At 43.5% G+C, this 12,500-nt stretch overlaps 1 protein-coding gene across 2 annotated transcripts in view; it reads left to right on the plus strand.

Moving 5' to 3' along the window:
- dlgap2a (discs, large (Drosophila) homolog-associated protein 2a) overlaps positions 1-12,500 on the plus strand; it is a 200,891-nt gene that overhangs the window by 172,188 nt on the left and 16,203 nt on the right. For both annotated transcript variants that reach the window (XM_035532627.2, XM_081722192.1), the window contains one exon: positions 8,356-8,415. In XM_035532627.2, coding sequence (XP_035388520.2) covers positions 8,356-8,415 — 60 coding nt within the window. The remainder of the gene's footprint in view (positions 1-8,355; positions 8,416-12,500) is intronic.

The following is a 12,500-nucleotide window of genomic DNA, read 5'->3' on the forward strand; positions in this document are numbered from 1 at the left end:
CTAGACGTGCTGTGCACTGCTAGTGGTAAAGTCAGAAGTCACTCTGTGATAATACGTGGGTGTCCTGCTAAAGTCCCATCGTCCCGTCTGTTGAGTGGTGTGTGGATGTGTTGGCATGGCATGTGTGCATGCTATTCCTTGTTTGCCTGCCTCGCACACCAACAGGTAAGTGACTGTGTGCCTTAGAGAGTTAGGCTATGAACCCTATTGAATTCAGACTCTCAGGGGGAAATGAACCAAAGTGAGAACTGGTGAAAAGTGAGACATCCGATTTTGTTTTTTCTTTTCTGATCGAGGAAATGAGCTTTGGCATCCTTCTGCATCACTTCTGTGTGCACTCTTCTCGAGATTTTGAATTTGGATCTCCACTTCATCCTGATCCTACCTCAGTTGCCATGACGTGCGCTCCAGCAGCAGGGTGGGGTTGAGGCCATCTCGAAAAGTTCCTCACCTCCATGCTTCTCACTCGGGGACCGTCTTCTCCCCCACCCCCCCTCTCTCTCTCTCTCTCTCTGCCTCTGTCTTTCCCTCTCTGTGATGTGCAGCTGTTTTCAAAACCATTGCAGTGTTGAGTTCTCTCTCCCACAGGGCTCGTGACTGCCTGTGCTCGCAAAACGTTACCGAGTTTTCAGAGAGCGTTAAACGCGAACGGCGTAGCGCAGCGCGAAGAGAATTTCGGGGGAAGTTAAGAAGGTCGTTCCGCGGCACGCTGGGACACAGCTGGCCTCCAGTTTTGGCTGTTCGGGGTGCGGACACGGGGCTAGAGGCTGCTGGAGAGACTTTCTGTGGTGGATGTGCCGCGTTTTGTTTACACTGCCTTCTCACAGAAATACATTTGCAGTTCACTTAGTTACTGAACCACCCTGGCTACCCCACAAAAGGCTAATGAACAAATAAATCAAAAATAAATAAAAACACTTGACTTTGTGTGTCAAGGGAATATTTGAACACCCTTCGTATTTCCACTCGGTTAGTCCTGGTCAGTTTTGGGGGTTTTTTGTTTATTTTATTTTGTTGTTTTCTTTGTTTTTTTTCTTCTTCTTTTTCATGGGTCTGTGCGGGCCTTTTCATGTTCAATAGGGTTCATGCCTGCTCTGCTGAGACACACAGAGAGATTAGGGTGAAAGCCTCTTTTCAATGCACAAAGCACAGGGCCTCGCCTAGTCGGAAGCGTCTGATTATGCACACAGAGGCATGGTAGTCATTATCCTTCCCAGGTTTCCCCTGGGGTAGAACTCTCGGTTTTGTGCTTGGAGAAAACTGCAGGAAAATAAATGGTTGAGTGAGAAGGCAGAGTAACAACATGAAACAAACGCAAGATAATGTGAGTCAAAATAAGCCTATTTGCCTGTAATACCTTAAAATTAGCATTTTCTATCACCCAGGACTGAAGAAATACAGACATATAATGCAGCTTTGCTGCACACCAAACAAAATTGACTCAATTTGCGTCAGCTGACGGTGCTGAGAAAAGTCTAACATGCCATTGGTAAAAATGGGGACATGTTGAAAAAAGGCTTGATTGGTGCACTGCAATTGGTTTTCAATTGATAGATAAATGAAAGTCTGTTATTCTGAACTGACAGGCAATGTGCTGCGATGTTCAGCAAGTCTGGGTCATTTAAGCTTTTTTGGGGGAAAGAGACCTCGATTTCTAGCTTCGTTTGGCTCACCTGTTTGTTTCAGGCCCTGTAGTCCAAGCTTGGAAAGTGTGTCCTAGTGTCTCCAGCTGTCTCTGCCTGTCAGCGCACCACACACACTCCCGTATGTTTGTCTTTCCAGAGGTGCTGAAGGGCACCGGTTTGCTTAATGAGGACTATGTCCCCAACAAAGAGACAGACATGACCTCCGCAGCCCGGAGGAGCACGAGTCGTCCCAGGAGAGAAGACGAATCGCGGGGCACGTACGGTTATCGCGCCTGCTTCGTGGGTCCTCCCCCGCCCCCACCCAAAACCAGCACCCCCGCCAGACCCAGACCTGTTCAGTCGAGTGTGCAGGAGACTGCTGACTTGGCCCTCGCCATTAGTCAGCAGTGGAAGGAGGACGTTTCAGCAATGCGGAAGGAGCTCGCCGATCTTAGGCGGGACCTGTGCACGGAGCTCCGTGCCTTTAACACCAACTTTTCCAGGTTTACACAACGCTACAACACCTGGTCACCAAGTCAGGCAAAGGAGACCCAGCACCCTGTGGCTAACGTGTCCGTGAGTACCCAGGCCGGGGGAAAGAGTTTAGTGAGACAGAACACGGCAGATGCAGCGGTGAACTGCCCTTCACCCGTGGACCCAATTGTCCTATCCACGCAGTCTCCGGAGCCTTTGGATCCAAACATCCTGCACGTCTCTTCCCCCAGACTTTTGTTCCAAACAGACCCAAACTCCCTGTTAGCTGAAATAGACGAGCCAACCTTTGCTAACTTGACTCCTCCAGAACATGTGGACCTGTCAACTCTCTGCTGGCCTGAACTGGATCCAGACAACATGACACCTCCAGATCCTCCAGAACCAGAATTACCTTTAGATCCCCAGTATTTTTCCAATGCACCTACTCCAGAAAGAGTGGATTCAATTGTACTAGATTTTACAAACTTAGAACCTGTGAACCTGGCCAACTTACACTGGCCCAAATTGGATCCGGAAAACCTAAGCCCACCAGATCCAACATCCCCTCAAGAATTACTGGACACAACCATTCAGCATCCTTCATTCCGGGAGACTCTAGAAGAGGCTGATCCAAGTACATCGTCCCCTGGTCCGGGCATCCTTACTGAGCAGTGGCACACACCTGCAGACTCCGTCAGCCCAATTATGCTTGTTGGGCCAGTGCATGAGCATATGGATCCAAGCATAAGAGACTGTGGCATCGTAGAACAGGTCGATTCCCTTGTCTTGAGTCCACTGACTCCAGAATCAATGGATCTTAATGACTTGAAATGGCCGAGTTTAGAATCGCTGGATCCAGGATTGCCGAGTCCGGGGTCTGCAGATCTTCCAGATCCTCCATCTCCGGAAATAGTGGACTACGACGAGCCACCTGACCATGAAGTTGAAGAGCCACCTTTTCCAGAGATTCTGGACACAATTTTCTTACAACCAGCAACTCCGGAGCCAGCTGATCCAGATGTGTCAAACCCACAGACTCCTGAACCCATGTCTCCACCACTTCAGGGTCCAGCAACATTTGAGCAGGAGGCTCACTCAGTTGTTTTGTGGTCAAAGAGAGAAACTCTGAATCGGTCTGACTCTCTGCAGGAGGAATCTCTGGATGTGACTATGCTGAGCTGGCCGGAAACGGATCCTGAAATTCTAAGCCCATTAGAACCGGGCTTTCTGGACTCAGGTATCCTGTACTCAGTCGACTTGTCCCCTCTTGAAAGTGGCGCAGGGAAATTTTCAGAATCTGGTTGTCCAGATACAGATGACCAGTCTGATGAAGAGTCATCTGCTTTTGAGCAGGTCATGGCATACCCACTCAAGCAAGACACTCTGGACTCTGCTACCATTGACCTCCTGGAGTCAGAGACTCTCTTCTCCGCCATTTTGTGCTCGGTCGAACCAGATGTTTTAGATTTTGAGACTACGGCTTCAGATGAAGGACCGGAAATTCAAGAACCAGGGAGCAGTTCCCCCGCAACTATAGACCCAGCAACTGTGCACCCATTTAACTTATCTCTCTTAGAAATTCAGGCCGCCTTAGACGTATCTAAGCGAGAGACAGCGGACAACGGTTCGCCGATAGGAACCGTGGCCTGCAGTAGCCCGTCTCTGTCTTGCCGAGATTTCTTGTGGATCAGATGGCAGAGGAGGGCGCGTGGGAAAACTCCCATGTCCAGGAGTGCCAGCATGGAGATCTACCACAAGAAGTACTCCAATAACTCCGAGATGTCATATATGTCCCTTTCCCTTTGAGCACAGCATGAAGAACATGTGAGGACGCATGGGACGCGTACCGGGAATTCTGACGTCACGAGACAAAGATGCAAGGGAGTCTGGTAATGTAGCAAAATGTTTACCGGTCTCTCTGTGTGAGCGTTAGCGTAGGATTGAGTGAAAGAGAGAGAGACAGACAGAACAAAGAGAGTGTGAGACGAGGAACAGTCAGGGAGTTTTCGGTGTATTAGCAATGCTTTTTTGTTCAGTCATGATGAGCCTCTCAAAGAGGTTGTAGCTAAAAGCAGCTCCACATCGGCGTCCACGCCGTGTTAGCGCCCCTCAGACACTCAGCACTTAACACAGAGCAGCAAGGACTCACACATGAACCAAAGTTTCATTTTAACAGAAACTTTCCCCGCCATCACTTTACAGCCTGGTTAGTTTCCCCCTAGCCGTACATAAATGTATTTGGGTACATACTGTGATTGCGCTGGCTGTGGACGAGAACTTTCTGACGAGAAACTCTCGGAGAGAACTCGCTAAGAGTTTGAGAGCTTTTGTCTTTGATAATTTATTAGAGCCTTCTTTTGGTGGTGAAACACTAACTCACACTTCAGAAATGGAATGTTTAAAAAGAGTCTCTCATCCGAACGGTTTTTGATAGGATGAGAACTGAACTTTGACCAAAGACTGCTGAAGTGTGGGACAGATCCCTTTGATATATTGTCTGCGTTTTGATCAGCGTTTTCTCTGTACATGGACTAATGATTGTTTCTTCAGAGGTCGACAGAAGTCAAACTTATCTGGCAGACTGGTGTAAAGAAATGTACGAACTGTTGCAGGTTAATACGTTACAAGTCTTAGTCTTCAAAGCCAAAGCCCTGCAATTAAACGGTGAAACTTCTGAAGACACATCGGGGTGAACCGGCAGTTTGCACAGTGTAGTGTGACATTACGAATGCATTGTGTACTTGGCTATTCCCTATATACAACACACACACACACATCCACGCACATGTAGTCAATCATGCATATATACTGTAAATACCTGAGATAAAAACAGACTGGGGGAAAAAATGAGTTGAATCGTGAACCATTTTTAATATTGATATTGCGTAATTTATTGTGAATATACAGCCTACCCCGTTGGTGTTGTTTCAGCAGCAGCCTAAGTAATATATGACTGCCGTTAATGTGTGTGAAGTGAAGAGGTTATGGTTTCCAGGGGTCAAAATGAAGGTCACCATTTTTGCTGTATTCAGTGCAGGACTGTAAAACAGGACCAGTGAGATCACATGTAAATGTCAGAAAGAGACTGGCGGAAAAAAAACCACGCCAGAATATGTTTTTGATACAATTACAAATGACCTGTTCCTGATAAATGTTACTGGCTTGTATGTGTCAATCAAACCTAATTTGAAAGCTGGTAAAGTAATGGTGTATTTGTGCTAGGATGTTTAATTATTATGCTATTTTTTACTCATATAGTGCAGTTTTGTGTATGCTGAAATCACACGGTTCTTTAATTAACCATGTCAAAAACTTAAATTAACTTAGTAGATTACCCTATAACAATTGTAGATACTTAAATTTGACATTGTTTTATCCTAGTATATTCACCACACTGTTTTACAGGAGACGACTGAAGCCTTGGCAGCACTTTATTGGTTAAAATAATGGATTTTTAGCCCAGGTACTTGGACTGGTTACTAGGAGAAAAGGAACACACAAACAACACAGTCCTTATTTAGTTAGCTAGCCAGACCAGTACAAAAACCAGACTGTTCTAAGTCCGTTACAACATAAAACAATAGTCCAGTCGAGCCGAACCTGGTGAGCAGAGCTCATGGGTTTCTGAAGCTCACATCTCCAGTCCTTTTTGTTTTGATTCATTTGTGCAATTCTGGACACCCGAGTCTCTGGGAATGGGCCCAGTTCCGCTAGTTTCTGGCCAATACAAGAAAAAGATCAATCAATACAATGAAATTGTTCCGAAATAATTCAGAAACATAAAACAATTGGACACTATATCGGCGAATGTCAGTAGTGAGTTGAGTTTCTGCTCCGTTGAAATGTACTCAGCCCTGACCCTGACTCATGCCCACTGTGGTGTCTTTAGAGCTACTCCGTGCTCTGGAGATTCCCAGCGTGTAATCAACCTTGGGATACATGTGCACACTCGGATCTTACCCAGCGGTGCTCACATGCACGCTGTGCAGTAGCGTTCAAAACAGGACAGAAGCACAACGATCAGATATATGATAATCTGTCATGATCAGATATACAGTAATCTGTCATGATCTCATATACGGTAATATGTTATGATCAGACATATGATAATCTGTCATGATCTGATATACGGTAATCTGTCATGATCAAATATACGATAATCTGTCATGATACGGTAATCTGTCATGATCAAATATATGATAATCTGTCCTGATCTGATATACAGTAATCTGTCATGATGTGATATATGGTAATCTCTCATGACCTGATATACAGTAATCTGTTATGATCAGATATACAGTAATCTGTCTTGATCTGATATACGGTAATCTGTCCTGATCTGATATACGATAATCTGTCCTGATCTGATATATGGTAATCTGTCATGATCAGGTATATGATAATCTGTCATGATCTGATATATGGTAATCTGTCATGATCAGATATATGATAATATGTCCTGATCTGATATGCGATAATCTGTCATGATCTGATATATGATAATATGATATACAGTAATCTGTCATGATCAGATATACGATAATCTGTCATGATCTAAATTATGCAGTAATCTGTCATGATCACATATACGGTAATCTGTCATGATCAGATATATGATAATCTGTCATGATCTGATATACGATACTCTGTCATGATCAGATATACGATAATATGTCATGATCAGATATATGATAATCTGTCATGATCTGATATACGGTAATCTGTCTTGATCTGATATACAGTAATCTGTCATGATGTGATATATGGTAATATGTCATGATCTGATATACAGTAATCTGTCATGATATGATATATGGTAATCTGTCATGATCAGATATACGGTAATCTGTCATGATCTGATATACGGTAATCTGTCCTGTTCTCCATTTCTTGGCTGTTTATACATCTTATGCCTTTTTTTCTTTTCATTTCTTCTCTTTTCTTCCCTTCTTTTTTATTCCTTGTGAAACTCGTGAATTTGAGGGTGTACTCCTTTCTCCTTTTGTAGAACATTCTGCCTCAATACTGTTGAATCACTGTGAGATCTCAGCATCAGCACTTCAGTTTATTCTGTTTATCAACTATAATTATTACTTGTAATATTTAAAGTGTACATTTTAAATGAATTCATTTTCATGATTATCTGTCTCTTTAGAAATACAGCCTTTCATTAGCTACATCACTAGAATCTATGATGAACGGGTTAAGATTTCTTATGTAGTTATTTCTTTATCCTCATGGCTCTTTGTATCTGGCACCCTGAAAGCTCCTTTGATATTATTCTAAATGTATTCTGAATGGCGTGTTACCATTGAATGTTGCAAATTGAAATACATAATAAAAGTCAGCACTTTTTCAACAGAAACACTATTGTGCAGACGCATAGCCACATCGTCTCTGTGGACGGTACTCGCAAAGAAAAAAAAGTTTCCGTGATGCGTGCGTGTTTCCCGAGTCTCACGCTGCCACACAAGGTGGCGTGTGTAGGGTGAGTTGAAGTGGTAAGTCTCACAGAGTGTAGGCAGACACTCCTGCTATCAGCCATGGTTTTCTGTTATAGGCCTCTGTCATCTTTATAGAAAAACTGTTTAACTGATAGTTTTATCCAAAGCATCTTACAATTCTTTGAGGGTTAAGGGTCTTGCTCAGGGGCCCAACAGTGGAAAGTTGGCAGAGGTGGGACTTGAACTAGCAACCTCCTGATTACCTTCACCACTAAGACACCACTGCATGTGAACTGTAGATTCACTTGGTTGGTGTACAGCAGGAGATAATGTTTAAAAAAAAAGGTATCAGACCTACATATATAAATGTAATCATTGAATTTTGGTGTTATACTTCTAGTCCAGAGGGTTGGATGTAGTTTATTAAAATAGGAGTAGGGGATTCTTATAAATAATTCAAAATGAATTTAATATGAGAGTTTGGCACTAAAGTTCAAGTTGGTGTTAATGTCAATATTTCAAAACGGCCACACATTTTAAAACCTCTTGTTTGAAGGATGATCACTTTTCATCAGAAGTTCATTAGGAAAAATCGTTTTTTTCATGTTTTGTTTAGATTTGCTTATTTTCCCCCGAATTTTGAATGGTATTAAAGTGCATGTGCACTAGCATGCTTTGTGGATCGAGTGCTGGACACTCCGTGAGCATCGTGTGTGCTAGCGAGCAGCGTGCTGTGTCAGCGTAGCGTGTGTTAGCAAGTCGGACATGTGAGCATTGCGTGTGTTAGCGTGATGCATGTCGTTTTATCGCAGGAATCCAGTTCCGCCTTCCATCATCCAGCAGTGAGGACAGGTGCCCCCCGCAGCTCCCAGGTAACGCCACACCTCCTTACTCACCTGTGTCACATGGCTCATCATTTGTACGCATACAACAGAGTGGGTGTTCCTCGTGAACCGGTATAATTATGCCAGGCTTCTAAAGGTGCTAAAAATAATATCAGTAAAAAAATCTTGGCAGATTGATATTCAGAAATGTTGCTTTTGATGTTTTAACAATGTGTTGCTTCAAAAATTTGCTATTTGCTGTAAGTCTCCCAGACATAGGATAAATAATTATAAACTTTTGTACTCAGTACAAGGCAAAAACTGCAGTGTTCACATATCCCAGCATCTTCAGAAGCAGGAGTCACATATGGTACAGCACCCCTGGAGCTGAAAGGGTTAAAGTCCTTGCTCGAGGGCCCAATGGTGACTACATTCACGGCCCCGTGGGCCTTGGCCAGCATCTCTGTGCTTTCTCCTTTAAATGGTGATGGGGTTTCACTGAGTCGTCACTGATCACACCGCGAGACTTGTGGGCTGTGGAGGAATGTGAAATATCCCTTCCTCACCTCCTCCTCATCCTCCTCTGTGTCTTAAACAGTCGCTTCATTGTGTGAGGACTGTGTGTGTGTGTTGGGGGTATTAAATGTCAGTGAACAGATGGCAGTAATACAGGGACAGTATTTTTGTCCTGTTGAAAGTTCATGTGTCTGGTGTATGTGTGTGTGTGTGTGTCTTTCTTCAGCTCACCTGACCTGGACCGACCCCTCACACACACACACACACACACACACACACACTCCTCCTCACCCTCTGTGGGTGTGCATTAGGCTCGCCTGACCCTGCCATTCGTCTGAAGGGGCATCGGTGAGCCAGAGCAATGCTCTTTAGCCATGCTGGCCCGGTCCCTCCTGGGGGGGTTGATTGGGATGTTACAGCTCCAGATTTAGTGTCCTCTGTAGAACTCTGAGCTGTTGGTGTGCATTGTGGGTCATGTCTGAGGTCAGTTTTAATCAGACCAAGGTCTCTACTTCCTGGTCTCTCCATGCCATTTTTATCTCTCTCTCTCTCTCTCTCTCTCTCTCTCTCTCTCTCTCTCTCTCTCGCTCTCTCTCCCCCCCACCCCCCATTAATACTGATCACACTTACAAAGCTATACATACATTTAAGATGTTCAGATGCATCTTTAATCTGTCTGGATTATTTAGGAAGAATTCTGTTGCACTTAAGAATTATTTCCCAGGCGGGTCTGCTTTTGAGATTAAATGAGCATCTGTCCTCTGTTAAATTCTGCTTGATGAAGTTCATTTATAGTTTAATCCCAGACTCAGTCACTTGTAAACATAACATTGAAAGATTGTGGGGTTTTTGTCAAACTAAACACAATAGCTTTAGGATTTTATTTCTTTTATAACTCTATAAATTTTTAAAATAATTTTATAATATTTCTATAAATAATTTTATGCAATGAGTATTTCTATAAATAATTTTATAATGAGTATTTCTTTATATAATTTTATGAGTATTTCTATAAATAATTTTGAGTATTTCTATAAATAATTTTATGAGTATTTCTTTATATAATTTTGAGTATTTCTATAAATAATTTTATAATGAGTATTTCTATAAATACATTATAAAATATGAGTATTTCTCTTTCACAAGGAAGAGAAAGGAATGATTTTACCTGTCAAAATAAACAGAAGATGCCGTGAGAAAAATGCGTGAACAGTGATTTTCGAGTGTGAACAGAGAAGCTCATATATGAAATGTGTGCTACAAGTGACAGTTTATGGTATTAATTATGGATCTGAGATTTGTGAATTTCTCATTTCAGAACAGCATCCACATACAGTCCCTGATGACAGGAAACTGTGCGACGACGTCTGTGATTAGCCACAGCACTGGACACATTGTGCTTGTCTACCACGCCAGGACATCATTGTCCATGTTGTCTGGTTGTGAATGTTCCCTGCAGCACTTTGGCTCTGGTGTGAGGGTTATGGGCCGTTGCTTGGGTATGGAGGGTGTGAGATGGAGGAGGGTGGAGAAGGGCATCCTGGCTCTCTCTGCTGGGGTGAGAGTGTTGGTGATGGATCTTCTCCCTTCACTTTGGCCCTTCTGGTTCAGCCTGGAGAGAGCACCACCACTACCTACAGACAGACACACGTTTGTGTGCCCAAGTCTCATACTGTGTTTGCTGATGAACAAAGATCCCTGTGTCAGGATGAAGGGATCAAATCATTTTCCTTATGTCTAAAGTAGTTTCCCAAGTTTGGAGCTCACATAGCTGTAGCAACCACGTCTGATTCCCTCTAAGCCCTAATGCTCAGAACATATTATCACACATGCATCTCCAGGGCCATGGTGATATTCACAACAGAAGTGTTTTTACCATGTCAGGGATCACGTGCATGAGGGCCAATCTACTAAAACACAACCACAGCTGTGTCACGTCAGAGTGAGCGGAGGAATTACAGAAGACCCAGTCACACTGTGCTCGACTAACACTGCTCACGCTGTCAAACATAGCTAACCCACGTCTTTACTAAGACTGGTTGGTGTGGGCTAATTATGGCCCACGCTGAGTCATGAAACACACTTGTGTAGGTGAGCTGACACATCAGATGAAGACCTTCTTCTCCGTCTAAACTGAAGTGTAACGGCCAAACATGTTTGAACTGTTACGAGACCTGTTATACTTTAACAAGATAACTTGAAAAATGAGCCGCTGAGGAAAACTACCCACAGTGCCCCATTACTGGTGCGGTCACGTGGTCCGGGGCTTACTGAGGTTCTGGGGAAACGGACTGGAGTGATTGGCTGGAGTTCTAGTTGTCTGTTAGATGCTGGAATTTTCACTGTAAACCTCGCGCGCGCGCGCACACACACACACACACACACACACAGTATTTTTAATGTGAGAGTGTCACGTTAGCTATGTCAGCAAAGGAGAAAGTGCGTCTCTGTCTCAAACTCACCTGGCATGTCCTTCCCTCTGTGGGCAGTCCAGTCTTTCTGGGTCTGTACCTTTTCTGTAGCCTGGACATGGTTGGGATCTGTCTTTGCGTTCTGTCTCTGACAGGACGGAGACACTCTAATCTACTTTAGATGTTAGTTTCATACAGCGTTCCAAATAGTTCTTTTTTATTTTGCGTTATAAGCTGGTTTCATTTTAGATTTGGTGGTAAAAGCACCAGATCTTTTCAGAGAGGTGTCTCTCTCTCTCTCCCTCTCGAAAACTAATCCCCAATTTCTATAATTTTAACAGATCTGGCGTGCTGGGACTGGAGTTGAGTGATACCTGCTCTACAGATTTGAGATTTTTTTAAGCGTGATGCTTTGATGCCAGCAGTTCTGCTCTCACTGTGAGCTGATCTGAGACCTGTGCTGTGGTCTCTGTGCACGCTGGGACTGAGGTGGGGCTTATATAGCTGATCTGAGATCTGTGTGGTGTTGCGGTCTCTGTGCACGCTGGGACTGAGGTGGGGCTTATATAGCTGATCTGAGATCTGTGTGGTGTTGCGGTCCCTGTGCACGGTGGGACTGAGGCGGGGCTTAAAGAGCTGATCTGAGATCTGTATTTTTGCGGTGATGAGGGCTTTGTAACTGGGGCGACACTGAACTAACTCACCATGCTGTGAAACAAATGCTACTAAAATGTCATTGTTGTCGTTTATTTCACAGCAAGGGGAAGAGAAAGATGTTTTATTTTAACAGGCCAGAGTTGTTCTGGAGTACTCACTCATGTGTTCATTACATTAGTCACACTGCTTCACATCAACAGCATTCGTCTGCGATTGCTGATTTATCAGCTAAATGTCAGAGCCCTGGACACATGGATCTTAAGAACGCTCAGTGCTTATATGTGTTGAATCAGAAACTACTGACCCATGAACATACACACCACTGAACACACACACACTCTCTCATCTGCTACATGCCTGTCTGTTTCTCTTTTGCAAAAGATCAGACATTTAAGATGGTCATTTTATAGATTTATTTAAGAGTCATACATTGTTCACAATGTATGGATTTTCCCCTTCCTGTATACAGTAACATTTATGTATATTACCTCACACTTATAACTTTGTATTTGACTATTTTTTTGTTCGTTTTTTATTCACATAAAGCAT

The sequence above is a fragment of the Electrophorus electricus genome, chromosome 10 (assembly GCF_041902795.1).
Source record: "Electrophorus electricus isolate QZ-2024a chromosome 10, ASM4190279v1, whole genome shotgun sequence".
NCBI lineage: Eukaryota > Metazoa > Chordata > Actinopteri > Gymnotiformes > Gymnotidae > Electrophorus > Electrophorus electricus.